Source organism: Alternaria arbusti (assembly GCF_024043155.1).
Source record: "Alternaria arbusti strain BMP 1465 chromosome Unknown scaffold_14, whole genome shotgun sequence".
Taxonomy (NCBI): Eukaryota; Fungi; Ascomycota; class Dothideomycetes; order Pleosporales; family Pleosporaceae; genus Alternaria; species Alternaria arbusti.
In genome coordinates, this window is record NW_026249954.1 from 288,224 (window position 1) to 308,179 (window position 19,956).

Sequence of the window (19,956 nt, forward strand, 5' to 3'; positions counted from 1 at the left end):
AACTCATTGGGAACTTCGCATTGTTGCGAGGTAGCTTCGTCTGAGTTGTCATCCCCGCAGATGCAGCTCCGAACGATAAGCGGGGCATCACGCTAGGACAAAGACAAGTCCGGCAGCGCACGAAGAAAGAACCGCCTTCCGCCAGCGGTGCCCATGCAGCGCCGATGCAATGGTGAGTAGTCCCAAGTACCCCAGATCTTCAAGCTTGGCAGCCTTCTCATACGATCTAGAACGAATCTGGTGCCTTCCATCCGATTGCATGTGAGTCCTGTCGCAACAAGAAGTCAAAGGTCTTCGCCATCAACCAGCATCGCAACGCATCAACTAACGGACTACAGTGCGATCGCGAATTACCGATTTGCTCGCAATGTGTATCGGCAGGGACTTCGTGTCGGTATCCGCCGCTTAACAAAAGGTGTGAAGAGAGTGGTTTCTTGGAAGCGAAGCTAAGGTTGTAATAGAGGCATCCCATCGGGTTATATATCCTTCGTCGAACAGCGATTGCTCGAGACCGAGATTGTCGTGTTGGAGCTCCTTACCACGATCTACAATTCTCAGGTACCGATTGAGATGCAACGTCTCTCTGACACAGATCGCCGTGTACTAGCAGAGAATGTGCAGAAGCAGGCCAAGTCGAACAGGATAGAAGAATGGAAGAGCTTTCCCCTCAACACGGACGAGGAACGTCTGTCTTGGTGGTCAAGAAGACAAGATCTTATAAGGAAAGGCATTGAAGCAGGCAGTAGTCACGCATCTCAGGAGAGCCCTGCGCAGACGGAACCGTGGGTCATGGAGTCGAGTCCTGTGGTGGCACAACACTATGAGGATGTGCGGTCATCAGTTGTGGACGGATCAAACCTCCCGTTTGCGCAGCAGCCTCGGTTGGCGCAAGCTGCGTGGCAGTTAGCACCAGATGTACTCGGTGTTCCAGAACCCGCGCCAGGTCTTCTTCATCAAGACCAAGACATGACGGTTATGTCGCCGCGAGGAAATTTAGGAAACGAAGCGTATTCGACAGGCGATGGCAGACCAGAGCCTGTTGCACCTTCGGTGGGCACGTCGCTTGACTCGCGTCCTTCAACTACAGAACAATGGCGTAAATATTTTTGAGATTGTACGAATCTTTGGGATCCTACGTGTATTTTTCCCATGTTGAAACGTGTTATGAAAACAGCATGTAGCAAGTAAAGCACACATTGACAGTGAATTTGCAACGCGAATTTCAGGCCGAGAAACTGACTCGCGTGGCACTAACGCCATGAGGCTGCCAGGGTTCATAGCTTGTCAAGCGTCATCTTCGTCGCGTCTGTCAGCTCAACCACCTCCAGCCTCTTCTATCTCCATCAGCCACCCACAACTGCAGTGTATGACCGTCGCCGCGGCGATATCGATCCCAGTACAACTAAAGCTTGATATCCAAGCTTCATGTGTAGTGCATCGTCGGATAGATGATGGCCGAAGCCAATGCGAGGTCCAACAAGCGACAGGCTCTTCATGATGAGTCGGAATCTAACACAGCGGTGCCCGATGTCGGGGCAGTAAGGAAACGTAGAGCATTTCTTCAGACAATGGGCCAGCAGCTTCGGGAATTCGGAAACGAAGGAACAAGCCCTCAGGATCACAGTCGCAGTACATTCGGCACCAGCCCCGGCAGTAACCTCAGGCCTCCGTCCAGCGCAGGAAACATTGCCGCGAACCAGGCGTCCGTGCGTCATGTCGATACCCCAGAGAGTGATGCTGCACCCGGAGAAGATGATCAGCTACCCGCAGGTGCTGCAAAGAGTGCTTCAAGATGGCTTTGGAAAACAGACGAAGTACGCCCGCTTGCACCAGAGAGCGTCACATCAGCTATCGCATTTGATGACCTTCTCGAATGGAGTCAGTCTTACTTCGACCATTGGCATCCTGCCTTTCCGTTTCTTCATGCGCCCTCTTTACTGGATTATTTTCGTCAAATCGTGTCGAGAGGCGTTCGCATCGCATCTCAATCTACAACAAACGAACTCCAACACATCATACTTCGCTCCATCATGTCAATCTCCATCCACGACCGGCGACAGATGAATCTTACACACAAGCTAGTGCCTACGACACTCGTATTCCATTCCGTCAACGACGCCATCAGGAGCGTCCAGTTGGTGCTGACTGAAGAGAGCTCGATCCTCTCTTTGCAGGCTCTTGTTAGCGTACAATTGTTTTTAATTACGATGCACAGGTACAACGCGGCGTCGCGTCTGGAAGGTTTGGCCGTTCGAATGGCCTTCCAGTTGAGTCTGCATCGCTGTCCGTTACATTTATCAGTTCCAAGCAAAGAAGCTGAGCTAAGGAAGCGGCTTTTCTGGTCTGTGATATGCATCGATAGATATATATGCATCCGGCTTGGTACGCCGCTCGGCATAAGGTCAGATGAGGCAAATGTCTGCTACCCACACACAGAGCGACACCTACGGGAGCCTGAGGAAGCTGGTATGTTTGTAGCAGATTGGGTTTCAAGGGTTCTCGGCTAACTCGCCTCAAGATCGCACCCGTGATGACCGACTAGATTTATTGGACTTTCTAGCTCGCCACGCCGACATCCGTGGATCCATCATGCAAACGCGACACCAATCTATGCTGCATGGTAGCGCCGATGATGTCGATCAAGCCCTGGAAGTGGAGGCAGAGCATACTAAGTGGTGGAATATGGTCGATGAACACTTGTCTAATGACGAGCAAACACAAACCATATCCAAAGCACATCAAGTCACACTCATCGTCCTTCGCTTCGAGTCAGTGCTTGCTCTCCATCGTTCTGTGTTAGCAACGTCTAAGAAGAACGCTGCATACAACGCTGCGCTCCAGCGCTGCATATCAGCCTCGCGCTCCATAATAAACACATTACACAAAGCCCTCCGGGGTTTCGGGGCGTTCGATGGCTCACCCGGTCAACATGGATACGAAAGAACTCCTCTGCTTTGGCCATCATTTACCTGGGCAGTATGGATGAGTACGTTTATTATCCTGTCTGCTGCTGCGGACGGACAGGTTACGCGCGACATCGCATTCAGGCTCTCAGACCGAAGCATTCAGATTCTCAAGCACCTGGCGTTGAGGGGTACGAGTTGGCCAGACGCATGCATAGTCGCTATTCAAAACCTTGTCACACGACTCGATAAGCCATGTAGCCGCGACCTTACGAACACGTCTAGGGACAGCTCGCGGCCGGCAACTCATGCTACTCGCGACCCTTCCATTGGCATGGATAATTGGCAAACTCAGAGACAAGTAATAGCAAATCGTTCGGGAAATTACGCGGCCTCAAGACACAATCCAGCGACAGGCACAGTGACGCCAACAGGACAGCTCCAGAGACTTACCGATCAGCCTCATGCAGTACCATATTCCGCAAGCTTCACAACCCAAGCGGCAGAGTCAACCTTATCTAACGCCAACGCACAATCTGCCGATATGCAAAATGCCAACAGCCTAACCTTCGACTATCTTGCGGGAGCAGGGAACTTTCTTGGTATTGCACAGCAATATTCAGACAATCCCTTACCCAACGAGGAAATCATGCATCTCTTCAACGGCGAAGACATCAATTACTGGTTCGGGAACGACCCTGCGATGACAGAAAATCCACTTTATCATGAACAAAGCTTTCATTGAGCGTCAAGAGGAATACTAATAATACCAATTACATACAATCAACCCGATTTTGGCGGTGTGACCTTGCCTAGCGAGGCTGACTTGAATGCAGCATGAATCTCCTGCTCTGCGCCGTCTTGTAATGGCAAAAGTCCACTTCGCACTGTCGCGTGCTCCAAGATACCCCTCGCCACCAGACCATGTTTGAGTGCAACAGTTCCCTCCATGTGCGAGCCACGATGGTAAACGTTCCTGGTGACTGGGAGCAGTCTGTCATGAACAGCTCTCGCACGAGGGTAGTCTCTCGCCTTGCCGGCTTCAATCATCTCAAGCAGCGGTTCGGGCGCGATGTTGCCGTACCCAACAAGCATGCCGTCGACGTCGAAGCATGTGTGTAGCAAGTACTCATCATGACATGTGAGGATAGTAAGATCAGGGTTTTGCTTCTTGATAATGGGAATCTCGACGTCCCAACGGCGCATGTTGCGGACGCCGTTCTTCATAGCGATGACACCGGGCTGTGCGGCAATCTCGAGTAGCGTGTCCAGGTTGTAGGTAGCCTTGGTGTTGTCGGGATATTGGAACAGGATGAGAGGAAGTCCGGACTTCTCGTACACAGTCTTGTATCTGTCCTGGGGCGCTCCCGGCTGATATCCGAAGCGTAGCCAGCCATGGCTGGGGTACAGAAGACCCGCTTGCGCACCAGCAGCCTTGGCGCGTTGAGCTTCGAGCGCAGCCACCTCAGTGCCTTCTGTGGTGATACCAGCGATGATGGGGATCTTGTTGTCCACAGACTTAACAAAGGCCTTGATAACTTCTACTTGCTCTTCCTGGGTGAGGAAAGTGCCCTCGCCAGCGTGTCCCAGCACGACCAGACCCTTCACGCCTGGAATGCTGCCGAGCCAGGAGCCAAGGCGCTGGATGGCTGCGTAGTCGACCGAGCCATCCTTGTTGAATGGAGTGACCGGCGCAGGGACGAGACCTGCGAGGTCGATCTGGGGAGCTTGCTTGACTTCAGGCATGGAACCCATTGTGGTGAGAGAAGTAGTGGGGTTTGGATAGGGAGTAAGAGTTGATTGTAGGAGAGTGGATGAGTTTGATTTGCGTTGGATGGTGCTGAATCTTGGATCGAAAGCTTGCGTTATATGTACTTCGCCCATCCATTACATGGAAATGCCGAGCGGCAAACGTTGGACGATCTCACTGCAGCATACGACTTCGTGCTAGGTCTCGAGCGCATGTTTGGCAGGCGGACTTGAGAGAGTCCGCCAAAACGCCATGATGAATAGCTCCGGTTTGCTCTTTGGAGCCTCGATGGAGTCATGCGAGTAACGGGGACTTGCAATATTCCGACGTAGTGCCACTGGCATGAGCCGATGTGCCGCTCAGGCGGACCGGACATGTCTTTGTCCGCGCTAGCGTCTTCCAGCCGCAAGCCGCTCTCCACCCAGGACCAGCCGACGATTCTCATGGCCAATTACCTAGTCTTTAACTTGACTCGTAGCGGACGCCGCGGGACGCTCTGGACATTGTCATGTTCCCCATGTTTTTCTCCGCGCCGCAACGTAGAAGTTGGGGTCTGGGGAAAGTCCGGGGTCAAGCTTGCTCATGGACTTTCTGGGGAACGTTCGTCCAGCTGGGGTATATAGAAGGCGCTTCTCTTGGGAGGATTGACCTTTTGTGCTGTTCTCCAGGATACTTTAGAATCCTGCACATGACCGAGTCATCAATCCTGCGCTTCTGAAGATTGCCAAACATGGCCAACGCAAACACCGACCGTTACGAAGATACCGAGAAGAATGTAGCCCTGCAAATCGACGATGTCGCGACATCCGAAAAAGACCTCAAGGCGCAAGCTGCGCTCGATGGCGCCGACTACAGTGGTGCGATTGCCAAGACAGATCCAGCAGAGATCGCGCTGGTACGCAAGCTCGACATGCGAGTGATGCCAGCGCTCTTTTGCATGTACTTTCTGTACGTCACAAAAACCCTTCAATCTTCGCATTGCTAAAACTTGTGCTACCAGCAACAAGCTCGACCAGAATGCGATAGCAAACGCGCGCCTCAACGATCTCGAAGACGACCTCGGTCTTGTCGGAAACCAATACAACACCTGCATATCCATTCTCTACGTTGGCTATCTCTTTGCGCAGATACCCAGTAACATGCTCATGTCGTCCAAGAAAGTGCGGCCTTCGCTCTACATGGCTCTGTGCTGCTCCATCTGGGGCTGCGTAGCAGCTCTCACAGCTCTAGTCAAGAACTACACTGGACTGGTGCTGGTGCGTTTCTTCCTCGGATTCGTCGAAGCCCCGTTCTACCCAGGCGCTCTATACATCCTGAGCATGTTCTACACGCGCAAGGAAATCGCTACAAGAGTATCTATCCTGTACGCCGGAAACATCTTCGCCGTCTCTTTCGCTGGACTCATTGCCGCGGCTACTTTCGCGACGCTGGACGACAAGCATGGAATGCATGGATGGCAGTGGCTTTTCATCATCGAAGGCATCGTCACAGTCGGCGTGTCGATCGTCTGTGTCTTCTTACTACCGGATGAGCCGCTGACAACGAAGTGGCTTACACCTGAACAACGTCAACTGGCGCACGATCGCATCCAGCGGGACACCGTTGGACTTGAGCCAAGCAAAGGAGTCAAAGCGGGTTTCATGCAAGCTCTGCGCGACCCAAGACTTTATCTTCTGGTCTTTATGCAGAATATGCATTTGAGCGCTACGTCTTTCAATCAGGTATGTCGCAATCAGCCATTCTTCGGATAACTCTCGTGTTACAGCTACTAACAAAACACAGTTCTTCCCTACTGTAGTCAGGTCTCTGGGCTTCAGTACAACCATCACGTTGGTCTTGACAGCTCCGCCGTCGCTCGTCGCCGGCGTGGTCGGCATATGCATCGGCATCTCGTCTGGCAAGTTCAACGATAGAACATGGCACATCACTGTCATGATGGGAATCGCAGTCGTTGGGTTCGCTATTAGTGCTATCACGCTCAACACCGCCGCGCGCTACATCTCTTGCTTCCTCTTCGCTTCCGGTGCGTTGTCCCCTCCATCATCCCCGTCCTTCTTGACACTCCTATCGTGAGACCTATTACTAACATTGCTTGTTTCAGGCGTTTATTCGGTCAATTCAGTGATTTTGGGCTGGGTGTCAGGGACGCTAGGCCAGACCACGGAGAAAAAGGCTGTGTCGCTGTCCATAGTCAATGTGGTTTCCATGGCTAGCTTTATTTACACGCCTTACCTGTATCCCGCGAGCGACGGACCCAAGTATGTAATTGCTATGAGTAGCAATGCGGCGTTTGCCGGGGCATGTATTGCATCGGCCTGGGCGCTGAGGGCGTGGCTCCAGGTGACGAACCGGCGGCTGAAGAGGGATGGCGTCAACGTGTTCTACGCATATTGAGTAGGCGTTTGATTCTGATCGAACTGTTCATATAGCATCCATGATTATGTTGCAAAAGTATTATATGAAAGTTCAACGCAGCCGATAATCACGAAAAGGGTATCATCAACGCCAATCATGAGAACACCGACAACGATAACAAACACCCCTCTACACCTCCACAATATCCGCATCCCTCTCCAACTCCTCACTCGCATGCTCCCTCCAAAGATGATCCATCAACGCCTCAATACCCCTACACACGGTATCCGACTTCCTGAACCTGGCGCAAAGCACACATGCAAAGCCCCCACCTTCTCTATGGCTCTTGACAATAAAGCGGTTCTTGATGCGAAACGCTCGCGGTGCCGTTTTGCAATGACCGTGTTCGTCTTTCTTCTTGTAGCCATCGACGACGAGCTCCCAGGCTTTTCCGGGTTGGATGGGGACGTGCGTGCGGCAGAAAGGACACTTGTGGTCGCCGGTGGGTCGGTAGGCGTCGGCGAGGTGGAGACGGGGGTTGTGTTGGAGGTCTTTGGCGTAGATGCAAAATAGTCTTGTGCTGTATCGTGAAGATGGAGGCTGAGGCTGAGGCTGAGGCTGAGGCTGAGGTGGGGGAGGGGGTGGAGGTATAGGCGTGGGTTTTGGTTTGGGCTTCACGATTGGTATCGGTTTGATCAAGACCTCTTTTGACTCGCATGAGGAGCTGGAGCTGCTGTCCATGCGCTTCTTGTGCCGCAGTGGTCTTGACGGTGGTCGCGGATGGTCTGGTAGTGGAAATGCGCCAGGGACTCTTAAAGGTGCGTCGGGTTGTCGAGGTAATAGCGGTGATGGGAGTGGTGGCAGCATGCGTTCGTACTGCATGTTCAACGAAGCGATGGAAGCTGCACGCGCTGCACGAGCCGTCTGAATCAGACGTACAAGGTGCGAGTGCGAAGATGACGGCGCCATATACGTGCTTAGTAGCAGATCCTGTTGGATATTGATGACCGTCTGCTGAAGCTTTATGATCTGAGACTGGAGCTGGGTATGCGTTGTAACTGTTCGACATCAGTACCTGGTGGTGTGAACTTGAACGAGAACATACCATCGCCACGCGCAAACGGCTCGCCCAGCTTTCGATACCCACGTTCGTACTCGGCTCGAATCTGGGAAGAAGAGGTGCATATGAGCTCTTCTTCGCTGTCACTGTAGTCGCCTTTCCTCTTCTCTGAGCCAAACATGGAGTCGCGACGACGCCTATACCATGGCCCCTGAATATGATACTCATCTTCCTCGTCGTCGCTATCTTTCTTACCAGATCTACGCTTGAGCTTGCGGTATAGATCACTGGCAGAACCGAAAGATTCCGTCAAGGTCCGCACGAGGGAAACCACGACTACAAAGTCTTGGAGTAACCCTTTGGCCTAGGCAAGTTCGATCAGCATTTTGTCCATGCATGCGATGACTATCACGTAACGTACTGTCTCTACGGCTTTTTCTGCTTCTTCTTTCATGATGCTAGGCTATGGAATATACAATGAATGCGGAGTGTGAAAGGTGACGGTGGGATGCATATTCAAACCTTGCGCTACAAGAACTCACCAGCCGGACAGTCATTCTGACAATGTATCACCTCGCCGCAGTTTGCTCAGCTGAAGTTTGTGTTCGCATTTGATGCATCATGAGTACCTTTTTTGTTTTGGTGCTGGGGTGGTCTCATGACCGCGCCAGTTCACGTGCCGTTCAGCACCAGATGACTTACCCAAGCTTTCTGCAAAATACAAACCTAGGTCATCGGAATAATCTTATAGATACTGATATCCTCGATTTTCGGTGTTTCCTAGACGTTGCACGATCGTGCCCAAGCTCTCAAGACTTCTTCATGTTTGGCTGCGTTGGGTGTTTATCATTACTCGTGAGATGTGCATGCAGCACATGCTCGTTGTCGCGTGCGCGTCACGTCTTAGACATTCGCGTCTGGTAAAGTGGCCACGGTATCACTCGTCCACAAATTCATTTGCTTGTGATCTTTTTGGTGTGGATTTGGGGATGGATGCAAGGACTCGCTCGTTCGCAATCGTACTCGACCAGCTTGGCTAGCGACGCTCCACGTGGATCCTACCTAGGTCCGGTCATATGTTGGATGAGCCCACTTTGGATGAAGGAGGTTTCGGAATGCCAATCGCACCCAGGATGCGGTCCAGGAGCCCTGACTCGTGGCGTAGCATGTTCCACTCGTCTTGATGCTTGACCATCATCGTGCCTCCTAACGTTGTACCGTTCAAAGCGACGAAGCCGATCTCACTGCCGTCATCGCGGTGAAGCATCGTGCCCTCGGCGCGTCTAGGCAGAATGACCATGCCTGCAGTCGTCATGGCAAGGTTATAGCTCATGGGTAGATTGCCGTCGTCGGTGGGGTGCAGAGCGAAGTCGTTCGGATTCGCGGAAATGAAGGCGTCGACTGCGGCTTTCGCGGCGTCGTACAGACGATTGTAGATATCGAGTAACTGAGTACCTGATGGCTCAGAGTCGAATGGGTAGGCAAAGTGCGTAAACGGCAGAGAAGGGTGTTGCAGAAATGCGGGATGTTGTTCTTGGATGCATGTTAGCTACGGCAAAGCGCAGAGTTGTCAGACGCCTACCAGTTGCCTTGGCTGCCGGGCTCGTCAAGATCAGATCTATGAGCAGGCCCCAGTCGCTAGCATTGTTGCTATCGCGCATTCCTTCTACAGGTAGGAACTGCAAGTGTCGGTGGGGCTGAGAGGCGCCGCTGTGGTCCCCGGAGTTGAAGAAGGCGAGGAGACGCTTCTCGTCGCCGCCCGAGTCTGCCTGCCATGCCTTCAAGACGGCGTAGGTCGCCTCCAGATCGTCCTGTTCGAGCACGTGTGTTTGCTTCTTGTTGGGTTTTGTCGCCAGGATGAAGTGCTCGGATATTATGGGGTACTTGTTGAGGACGAGGAAGTGGGTTGGGTTGGCGGCTGGTATGTCGGCCAGGTGGAGGGCGGGTGGGGGGTTCTCGAACGGGTCGATCTTCTGTTTGGGCGTCGCATTCTGGAGCTTCGGAATGGGTTTCTTGGCGAGCGACGGGCAGTATCGTAATTGGAACTGCTGGCGTGTGAGCCTGGTGGTGGTGGCACGGTCGGCATACTCACGGGAATGCCTGCAGATGAGCGGATGATGGCTAGCTCCGTGGGCGAGAACAGCAGATCCGACGATGCCTTTGCAGCCTCAAACTTGCGCTTTGTGATGCTCGGAAGAGCTTCAGATAGCCCGAGAATCATCTTCATTCGTTGTCGCGTATCGATGACAGATGGGGTGGGTGGGCAGTTCAACCGTTCGAGCTTCCACCGCGAGCTAGCGCCAAAGTCTAGAATTGTTTTCACACTTCACGACATCTCCTACACTATCGCCATCACGTTTGTCATACAGCATCTGCTTCGACGTGCCACATTCAATTCAAGGGATATTATATCGTCAAGAACCCGCTCAAAAGACCTCCCGAAACGACGTCACGCCACCGCCATGCTTTGCAGCTTCCCCATCTAGGCCATGGAGGCTTCTTACGCCTCCAAGATGCTACTAAGACAAACATATCCACCAACATTACCATCAACATAACAATAGAACAAAGTAGTACAGATGGGGAGTACGACCCCGGAAGTAGCAGAAATAACAGATGCTGCCATGCGGCGATCTTCCGCGCATTTGCAGAAGACAGGTGCCTCTACAACATCCCTCGGTGCCTCAACAGCAACAGTAACGCTGTGCAGTCGGGGAACGTTCCAGTGGTCGCAGTTTGTACCTTCAAAATGACCAGTACTTGACACCAGTCAAGTTTACTGGAGGATGAGGGTGTGTCGATGCCGTCGCTCGACATGCCCATGTATATCTCCGATCACTTGCGACCTTGGTTGCGCTCCAACCATTTCCTCTTGCACGTCGCGTTGCCGAAATGATACGATCCGCCGTTGTCGGCGATAAACTCTGCGACCTTCTTCCAAGCGACTTTGAGAATCTTTTGCTCAAAGCTTAGCGAGTACGGGTTCTGGAGGTTGCTCTCGATACGATCAAACTCTTGCTGAACGGTCTCATTCAGGAGCTGTAGCTGTCGATGTGTCAGTCTACTATGACGGATGTAAATCCAAACGGTCGGCTTACATCGATTATTGTCCAAACAGGCTTCCGGACGCGATCCTTTCTCGCCTTGGTCAAGGATCGGTAGCGACCCCTCAGAGTAGACTCTGCAGGCTTCTCACCGACCATCTTCGACTTGATCTCCTTGTACGTCTCTCCTCTCTTCTTTCCATCGATCAGCAGCTGATCGTTGTGCTCTCGCTGGGCTTGGGCACCAGCACTGCGTGGAACGTGGAACCTGTCCTGGATACGGCTGTGGAGACCGGCATCCGCGCATGAAGTACTCCAGGGCGTCACAGGATAGTGCGATGTGTTTGCTTCGTCTGTCGACGATATGCTAGTATTACTGGTTGGGTGACTGGAGCGCACAACGTCGCGGGTCCTGAACGCTAGATTGGAGTTGTTATACGCGAAGTTCTCACCGTACCACGGAGAATGGCCAGCGCTACTAGTCTGAGATCGCGAATAATCTGATCCAGAGTTGTAGTCCTCCCCGAAAGAGGCAATCGGTCTTTGGTCCCTTCGACTAGGATAGCCGGATGGCGCTGTGACCTTAGCCATGTCCTCGTCCATCCTCGGGAGTCCTGAGTATCCAGTGTCGCCATCTACATCGTGTACAAGGAAAGACCTGCAGGGAGGTGAAAGGATGGCGGCGTTGGTGGTAGTCGCTGAAGGTACGCTCCAATTTCCGCATGGCGAAGATTGGTCTAGCATAGACCCTGGACTGTATGTGTTCTCGAGATCATCGCTGCGGTAACTCTTTGGCGACAGTGATATGCTCTCGTCCAGGACAGAGCTGTTGGCGGTCATCCCACGAGGCAGCCCATGGAGTTCCGAGGACGGCCAGGGTATTGGGTCGCTAAAGCTCTTCGCGATACTGTTCTGTGTGATGGGCGTAGGGTTGTATGTCAGGACCTGATTCCGGCGGAATTGCAGGTCCGAAATTGGTACGACGTAAGGCTGCGTCTGTTGGATAGCATGGTGCCAGTCGAACGGGGGTGTAGGGACTCCGCTCCAGTGCTGGCCAGATGAGTACGCGAGGTTGTTGGAGCTCGGCGTGGCAGGTGCTGCGCCTGTCGACTTGGTGTCCTCCTGCTCGACCCTCTGCAGTGCATACGGCTGGGTCTGCACATAGTGACTTGCCTTCACAGTTGTCAGTTTCGGTGCCGCAACAGCATAGGCGACACTTACCATCATTGAATCCGGCATTCCAGTATAGTCAGGGAAGTCGCGAAATTGATCCGCTGAGGTAGGTTCCGGGACGTAGACTAGGCGGGGCTGAATCTGAGCAAGAGATTGAGGAAGAAGATACTTGCAATCCTGAGGGACTTCTTGAGCGAGAGCCATGACTGCTCTCGCGGCATCCGCCTCTTATGGGTACCCCAAGAGACGCTAACCTTACAATAGTATTGCAAGTCGGCGTGAATGCGCGATTACGCGAGGCCAAAACGGGCGGGATACCACCGCTGTGAAGTGGGCGTGACTGAAGATTGCGGGTTGCTGTCGAGATGTCGAGGCACACGGGCACGTTCAGTATTCACAGGAGTGACACTCTATCATTCGCTCAACGGACCTGACCGCTTCACGAGATTAGGCGGTGGGGATGCGGAGTTCGAGCGAGTACAAAGCTCTGCCAAGGTAGGTAGACAACAACGCTAAATCTTGCAATTTCCAGACTTGGTATTGTGAATGGTCGGTCACAAAAGTGGAGGAGACGAGGCTGGCCCTGCTATCTATATGATGCAACAGTGAGCCCACGCAAGGTACCTAATCGATACACATCATCAGTACGCTAGGCCAGAGCGGCTACGTGAAGGGAGGTAGCCTCACCAGAATGTGCCACGAGATCAGAGGGACCAGGAGGAGCCCAAAGATGGAGGCAATGATCGTATGGACACGCAAACACACTAAGGTCTCTATCGGCGCCCTCTGGCTGGTGGAACGAGTCTTGTGGACAGCGGGGATGGAAAACGCACACGGTGAACTGACGATCCGGATCGTACACCAACAAGACAAAGTGTAAGGATGAAGCCGAAGCCAAATGATGAAACAGGCCCAATCACATATGTTGGGTATGTAGAGGTGAGGGACGATCCGCACAATTATAGTCCAAGACAGCCTCAGAACCTTGACTGAAGCGATGAGACTCACGTTTGAAATACGCCACACCCATGTCTTGCTATACTATGGTACGCGGAGTTAGAGGCCTAAGCTTTCGGGTAGACCCGCCGTTTCTTTCAATCAGCGAAGTCTTCCGGAATCCGCGCGGAAGGGTAACGGGTTGTACGTATAGGCTAACCGCACTCCATTCGTGCAGACTCATTGGGATGTGAAAAGATTGTCAGAAGCAAGCATAACTCTCATCAAGCAACAGCACTGCCATCCCGCTACTCCGTGATGTTCAACGTGGCTAGCTCAAAGAAGGCAAATACCATTTGCCTGACAACTGTGTCGGTCTACACTCCCCTCGCATGGCGGTTGGCAGACCTATAACGACGAGCTGTCAAGCGTCGAGCTGAAGAAAGATTGCTCGTTTAGTGCTAGCTGAGCTGGCGAAAAAAGTTCTACATCGTCTTGTTTGGCCGGCGTGCAGAAGCGAACGGTTATCTGCATGGCATGGCTTGGCAACAAGCCATTGTGTCTGGCGCACCAGTAGGAGACCAGCTGAGATGTCATGGCGTGCAGAGACGCAGGTACGTATGCAATCTGATACGACGATGTTCGCTGGGTTGGCAGGAGCCTCGCGTGTACTACATGTGTCGTCGATCATGACGCTCACGTCACACATGCGCTTCGCAATCAGCCCTGGAGTACTCCGGACATCGCAACAATCTGTTCCCACGACAAGGAAAAGGCCGAATCTGCTGAAATCCCCGGTGTCGGCTTGTCGCTGGTGAAGGCGGGGAAGCCTGTAAGTCTTTCCTATCAATACCGACTCAATACCGGCTAGACACTGCACATGCTTCGATATACTCACTAATGTGGCTAGTAATAACCCACGCATACAACGATCCACCTCCGAGCTCGCTTATAATCCCCACGCCACCGGAAGGCCGCAGTCCAGCGACCGCCTGGTACCGTTGCCCGACCGCAATAGCGTGGATCTGGTCAGGCATGCGCATCGCACATGCGGTAAATACTTTCCGGTGGCGCATGATGCTGCCTTGACAGGTCGCGGAGACTTAATCTTGCATACGATTGCATATGTTTGGGGAAGCTTGTACCCGTCTCCGGTGGCTGCGCTACCACGCTTCACCGTGAGTGGTACGAAACGGCGACCGTGCAGCGTGCATGCCGCGTGCGAGGACATGATGGTTGAAGGTACGATATGTAGGGTTGTGCGGGACGATTAGGACGTTCGAGCAGAGACACAAGTCTGAGAAATTGAGCAAGAGGTGAAAAGTCTGACATCTTGGAAGACATTTGCACTGACGCGCAGGATTGTCTAGACGCACGTACTGCGTAATCCGCCTTTCACCCCCGCGCCATTTCCAAACAATCCCCCACGCACTGGGATACCTATCAGCCTCCCGAAATCTTCTCGGTCAGATCTTCGCTTTTGCATCAGCCGGCGGCAACAGCTGAACATCCTTCCACGGCAATCCCAAGTACTCCCACATGTAATGGAACCTATATGGCATACCCGTTAGCGCGCCCCACAGCTCTCGAGTGTTCGTTCGCCATGTTTCAACCGTTCGCAGCTCATTCTGTATCCGTTGCGGCATCTCCCCCGTAGCGGGCGCCTTACCGTACATAACTGTACTAGTAAAGGTCCAACCTCGTCGACCCACAACGGAACACACGAGCATGCTAAGCAAAAGGCAGGGCCGGGGACACAGATGAGAGAGCACGTACCTATCACTGCCAAAGAATGGTTCTTCTTCCCCTTTCGAGTTACGCACAAGGAACCATGGGCAGCCAAAGGCACCCCGATCGAGGGCTTCCTTGGTATTATCGTTCAGCTGCTGCTTGTATGGCGGGCTGTTTGCTTTCGCCATGACTTCCCGGGCTTCGTCTTCCTTTAGACGCTGCTTTAGAACTTCCGCAAGTATCTCCGGTTTACTGACATCCTTGCCGTTTTCCCACATTGCATGGTAGATGTCATGGAAGATAGCGACGAAACTCTCCCCATGTGCTTCCTTCACGTAGCATAACGCCCGCTGTGGTAGCAATGAGAGGATCGGAAAGAAAGATGGTGTCTGCAGATTAGGAACGCCAAAGTGGTGTTTCGCTCGCGCGCCATCATACTGGCTGTAGTTCGCCTTTGCTGGCAGGGTCCACGGCGGCTTGTTGCCTGCGCTGCAGTGTCAGGATTGATTTGGCATAGCGAGTACCGGATTTCCAGGCACTCCACATAGGAGGGGATGAGGGAGTATTACCGCTGCCAACATTGATACCCCCTAGAAAGACGGGCACTATACTGTATGAAGTCAGTGATCATGCTTGCTCTTGGCGAGCGCGCAGTCTCGTTGGTAAGGTTTCAGAGAAGGGAACTCGTCTCGAGCTTTAGGTAATGAAACAACGGGTACTGACTCGATTTCTACATTGTGCGCTTCGAGAGTCTGCTTGTTCCTCTCCAGGTGCAGTAAAGCGTAGTATGAGTATGGAGATACTAGTCCATAATTAGCATGTGATGTCGATCAAGAGGACAGTAAGTACGCACCGCAATCTAGATAGCACGTAATTTTGCCTGCCATATTTGCAATACGTCCAAACGTACGAGATGAGAAATCAAGGCCGTACTTGCAAAGATGCTGGCCCTGTCTTATGCGCGTCGTCGTTGGATCGGCGCAGTGCCCAGGTGTCTTGGCTGCCGAGGTCTAGCATGGCCGGACTCTATCACTAATCGCGACCACACCTCCGCCTTTCAGACCGCGAATGATGCGGATACCCCGGATTCTCGCCGCGCAGCTTATGCGTACCGCAGATGCAGCGCCATACGCATTGACCGAGGTTATAGAATGAATGCTCATTGCAATGTCATGTCTGCATGCGTTCCGTAGGCGCCTCTTGCTGTTAGCAACAAGCAACAATTCCCCCAGCGCGACGTAACCTTCAACCCTACGCAATACGCTCTCTCCACCATGTCAACGTCCAACAAACAAGTCGCACTCGTCGTCGGCGCTTCACGAGGCATCGGTCGACAAATCGCCATCGACCTAGCAAAAGACGGCTACGCAGGTGGACATAGCAACCACCTCCTCCGTCCAAGAGCCAAAGCACTGACAACAACGCAGTCGTCGTAGCCGCCAAATCCACCTCCGACGCCTCCAAATGCTCTCCTTTCCCACCCGACCCAAACTCGCCGGCGTCCACCATCTCCACCGTGACCCGCGAGATCCACGAGTCAGGCGGCGAAGCCACGGCCACAAGCGTCGATACACGAGACTATACCAGTATCGAGCGCATGGTCGCCGAGACAATAGCCAAGTACGGCCGTCTGGACGTACTTGTGTACAATAGCGGCGCGATATGGTGGGCAAGCGTAGCCAAGACCCCGATGAAGCGGTTCCAGCTCATGCAGCGCGTGAACGTCGAGGGTCTGTATGGCGTCGTACAAGCCTGTCTTCCGCACTTTGAGCAGCGCGATGGGGCCTGGAAGGGCAGAATCATTATCGTCAGTCCGCCGATTTACTCGCGCTTCTTCCGCGGGAAGACGGCGTATGCGATGGGCAAGGTGGGCATGTCTGTTCTGACAAAGGGGCTAGCGATGGACTTCCAGCGCGAAGGAAAGAGCGAGATGGCAGTTACGAGTATTTGGCCTGCGACGGCGGTGCAGAGTGCTGCGACGCAGAATATGGCCCAGGAAGATGCCAAGGATCTTAGGACTGCGAATGTCTTCTCCGATGCGGTGTTGCAGATGATTAAGGCGCCTGTGGAAGAGGTGAATGGGGAGTTGCTGCTTGATGAGGACTTCTTGCGGATGAAGGGGGTTAGTGATTTTGAGAAGTACAATTTGGTGGAGGGGAGTAGCCCGAGGAGGATTATGCCTGCGGATTTTCCGGATTTGAGAGTCAAGGAGCAGGATGATGAGGGGAGGAGGGTTGATAGTACGAAGCTTAGGGCTTCGAAACTGTGACACTGGGGTCGAGTTATCTAGTTCTTGACATGACTGTACATGTTCAGTTCTTTAGTACTCTGCGTGGCTTCACCATTGATCAAGCTGTCCCCAGCCATCATCCCTGGGATCACCGTCGCCGCCCATACCCCACGAATTAGCCAATGCTTCTGCAGCCTCTGCGGCTTTTTCGGCTTCTTCAGTCTCTTGACGACTGCGCATGGACTTATGAGCCTCGTAGCCATCAATCCATCCGCTGTTATAGCCCAGAGTTTTACCAGCCTGACGTTCGCTGTCGAGTCTCGGCTTGAAAGTTTCCTCAACCGCATCAACTCCTTTCTTGTGCGCTGCATCCAGTTGTCCGTCGAATCCGGCATATGCGTCGGCGTAGCCTTCGTCATATGCGCTCTCCCAGTTATCATCGTTCCCCTGCGAATGTCCCACGGTGAACCCTCTGGCGTACCCCTTCGCGTAACCTTTCTGATGACCCTGAGATTGTCCCGCGTTCCGACCTTTCTCGTATCCCTGGGCTTCACCATCTACCTTTCCACGAGTGTACTCTTGGACGAACTCTGGGTCGCCACTTGCCCAGTCGTCGCTGTAACGATATGAATATTCCTGGCTATACCTGAATTGGTGTTGAACTTCAATTTCCCTTCGGTGGTCAGAGCAAGTCATGTCTGCACAGCACGCATAGATCCGTCGGATTGTCCCATCTTCCGAGTGGTCGATCCTTCGGATAGTAGACAACAGGATGGTCTCGCGAGCATGACCTGCATCTTCCTGGATCCGTGGAAGCTTGATCTCGTGCTCCGCCTCAACCCAGTCCATCCCGAAAGTTTTGCCTGCTTCATACCCAACGGAATAGCCATCATTGTAGGCTTCACACTCGATCTCGCCCCTATCAGTTGAAGCAATGCGTCTGCCTTCTGCAAGACCCTGGGTGTAACCGTCCTCATGACCTTGCTCTTTTGCGTTTGCGATACTCTCGGTCTTGCGTTCATCCCAATCCGCCTCTTGCAATGTCCAGATGTATCTTTGGGCTTCTTTCACAACAAGAGGCGTAATCTCTTCTAGTCTCTTTTCAACGCAAACATTCAGAGTGAGCTTGAACTCTGTCTCGCTGAGTGTTTGACCTTTCTTCAGATACCACGCTTGTTTCTCGGCGAGAAAAGCTTGTCGCTCGACTGCTAATCTCGCTTTCTCTTCTTCGTTTTGGTCTGTTGTCTGACTCTGTGAGATCTCTTGCTCTTGTAACCTCCTGGACCGTACAGCGTGCTCTTCTCGGTTCTCGTCTCGCTCTTGTTTGACCTGCTCGTTGAGCTGAACGAGCCGGATGCTTGGCTCGCAATACTGTCTCTCCCACTTATCGAATGCTGATTGTTGAGTGCTCTTGCGTGCTGCTGAGTTCTTCATATCCCGACTTGCTTTTTCCACCTTGGCGCCCATAGCCACAACCGCATCAGAGAGGTCTTGGAATGTCTTGGACTTAGTTTCGAGATGCTTAAGCTTCATCGTCGCAATCTTCAAAGTCTCCTCACGCTGCTCAAGCGAGGCCAGCTTGTCTTCAGCCACCCTCACTTTCTTCTCGTATTCTTTTCTCTCCGCTGTGGCGCGGCCAAAGTCGGTCATCGCCCTTCTGTTGCGCTCTTTCAGTCCCGCCATGTCCGAGGCAGCTCTTTTGTTATCCTCAGCCCGTCCTATCTCTGCGCGAACCAATCTCTTATCTTGATCTTCCATCCGTTTTTCCAACCACTCTATGAAGTCCTGACATTGCTTGCTCTCTTGGTGCAAGCTTGCATTGGGTATGTTCTGGAACGCTGGTCGAACGGGTCGAGGTGGCTGTTCGGTCAATGAATGTTGGGGGTGAGGAAACGCGGACTTCTTGAAAACAAGCTTGCCATCTTCTATATGTCAGTAATGTCAGGCAAAGGCAGAAGTCATCTTACCTCGACTGACATTGATCCATCTTCCGCTAATGTTACCCTCCGTAGCTGCCGTGGTAGCGCCATCATCTGCAGCGACTGTGTTGAACGCTGGCATCTCACTTGCAGCCGTGTGACCGGTATCGCGGGGGACGAAAAGGAGTGGCGGATACGCTCACTTTGGCGTCTAGCTGCGTGACGAAATCGCCTAAAGAGAATGCTGTACGAGGTGAAGGGACGATGAGTCAAAGCTGAGACGCGAAAAGGTGAGACTCAGCGACGCAACAGAAGAGGAAGGAGCAATGCTTGGCGCGCAATAGAGCGCGCGAGAAGCGCGTCGGATACGGAACAACAGGGTCGCGCGGGCTAGAAGAAACTACTAGGCGTATTCCATAGAGCAGTACCTTTCGTTGTCTCTAGTCCTTGGAGACATGCGTGCTTCATAGGCACTCACCTTCAGTTTGTGCTAATTGGCACGTGACTTGTTCGATTCACCGCGAGTACATCAGTACTGAGGTGTGCAGATGTCCGCCCAATGGTATACTCACCAAGCTCTTCATAAGCAGAAAGAATGACGGCACATTTGAGAAGACTGTCTACCGAAGACACATGCGAATGAAACTACATTAGGGAGAACTTTAACAAGAAAATGGTCACTACGCTCGGAGAAGGAAACGGACCAAGACAAGAGACGCGACGAAAAACGAAAAGATGAGAATCTCAGAAACAGAACACTCGAGGTTTATGCATTAGTTCACCCATCTCTCCAGTTCATTCAATCCATTAGACACTCAACCCCGATATTACTCCATCATGACGTACGGAGACTGC

General features: G+C 52.8%; 8 protein-coding genes across 8 annotated transcripts; 2 read left to right on the top strand and 6 right to left on the bottom strand.

The window, feature by feature from the left end:
* Nucleotides 1-3,686: 3,686 nt before the first annotated feature.
* J4E86_008655 (uncharacterized protein) lies at nt 3,687-4,658 on the bottom strand (the record flags this gene model as incomplete). Its single annotated transcript, XM_051449166.1, has 1 exon — nt 3,687-4,658. The coding sequence occupies one exon, from the start codon at nt 4,656-4,658 to the stop codon at nt 3,687-3,689; it is 972 nt and encodes a 323-aa protein (XP_051299585.1).
* Nucleotides 4,659-5,383: 725 nt separating this feature from the next.
* J4E86_008656 (uncharacterized protein) lies at nt 5,384-7,047 on the top strand (the record flags this gene model as incomplete). Its single annotated transcript, XM_051449167.1, has 4 exons — nt 5,384-5,601; nt 5,654-6,374; nt 6,436-6,676; nt 6,755-7,047. 4 exons carry the CDS (start codon nt 5,384-5,386, stop codon nt 7,045-7,047), a joined length of 1,473 nt encoding a protein of 490 aa, XP_051299586.1.
* Nucleotides 7,048-7,197: 150 nt separating this feature from the next.
* J4E86_008657 (uncharacterized protein) lies at nt 7,198-8,522 on the bottom strand (the record flags this gene model as incomplete). Its single annotated transcript, XM_051449168.1, has 3 exons — nt 7,198-8,066; nt 8,114-8,432; nt 8,490-8,522. 3 exons carry the CDS (start codon nt 8,520-8,522, stop codon nt 7,198-7,200), a joined length of 1,221 nt encoding a protein of 406 aa, XP_051299587.1.
* A 618-nt stretch (nt 8,523-9,140) lies between these two features.
* On the bottom strand, nt 9,141-10,295 carry J4E86_008658 (uncharacterized protein; the record flags this gene model as incomplete). Its single annotated transcript, XM_051449169.1, has 3 exons — nt 9,141-9,601; nt 9,651-10,113; nt 10,161-10,295. 3 exons carry the CDS (start codon nt 10,293-10,295, stop codon nt 9,141-9,143), a joined length of 1,059 nt encoding a protein of 352 aa, XP_051299588.1.
* A 608-nt stretch (nt 10,296-10,903) lies between these two features.
* J4E86_008659 (uncharacterized protein) lies at nt 10,904-12,489 on the bottom strand (the record flags this gene model as incomplete). Its single annotated transcript, XM_051449170.1, has 2 exons — nt 10,904-11,113; nt 11,167-12,489. The coding sequence occupies 2 exons, from the start codon at nt 12,487-12,489 to the stop codon at nt 10,904-10,906; spliced, it is 1,533 nt and encodes a 510-aa protein (XP_051299589.1).
* Nucleotides 12,490-14,687: 2,198 nt separating this feature from the next.
* J4E86_008660 (uncharacterized protein) lies at nt 14,688-15,230 on the bottom strand (the record flags this gene model as incomplete). The annotated part of the gene is made up of 2 exons (XM_051449171.1): nt 14,688-14,772; nt 14,998-15,230. The coding sequence occupies 2 exons, from the start codon at nt 15,228-15,230 to the stop codon at nt 14,688-14,690; spliced, it is 318 nt and encodes a 105-aa protein (XP_051299590.1).
* A 996-nt stretch (nt 15,231-16,226) lies between these two features.
* On the top strand, nt 16,227-17,221 carry J4E86_008661 (uncharacterized protein; the record flags this gene model as incomplete). The annotated part of the gene is made up of 2 exons (XM_051449172.1): nt 16,227-16,323; nt 16,380-17,221. 2 exons carry the CDS (start codon nt 16,227-16,229, stop codon nt 17,219-17,221), a joined length of 939 nt encoding a protein of 312 aa, XP_051299591.1.
* A 69-nt stretch (nt 17,222-17,290) lies between these two features.
* J4E86_008662 (uncharacterized protein) lies at nt 17,291-19,243 on the bottom strand (the record flags this gene model as incomplete). The annotated part of the gene is made up of 2 exons (XM_051449173.1): nt 17,291-19,107; nt 19,150-19,243. The coding sequence occupies 2 exons, from the start codon at nt 19,241-19,243 to the stop codon at nt 17,291-17,293; spliced, it is 1,911 nt and encodes a 636-aa protein (XP_051299592.1).
* Nucleotides 19,244-19,956: the final 713 nt, after the last annotated feature.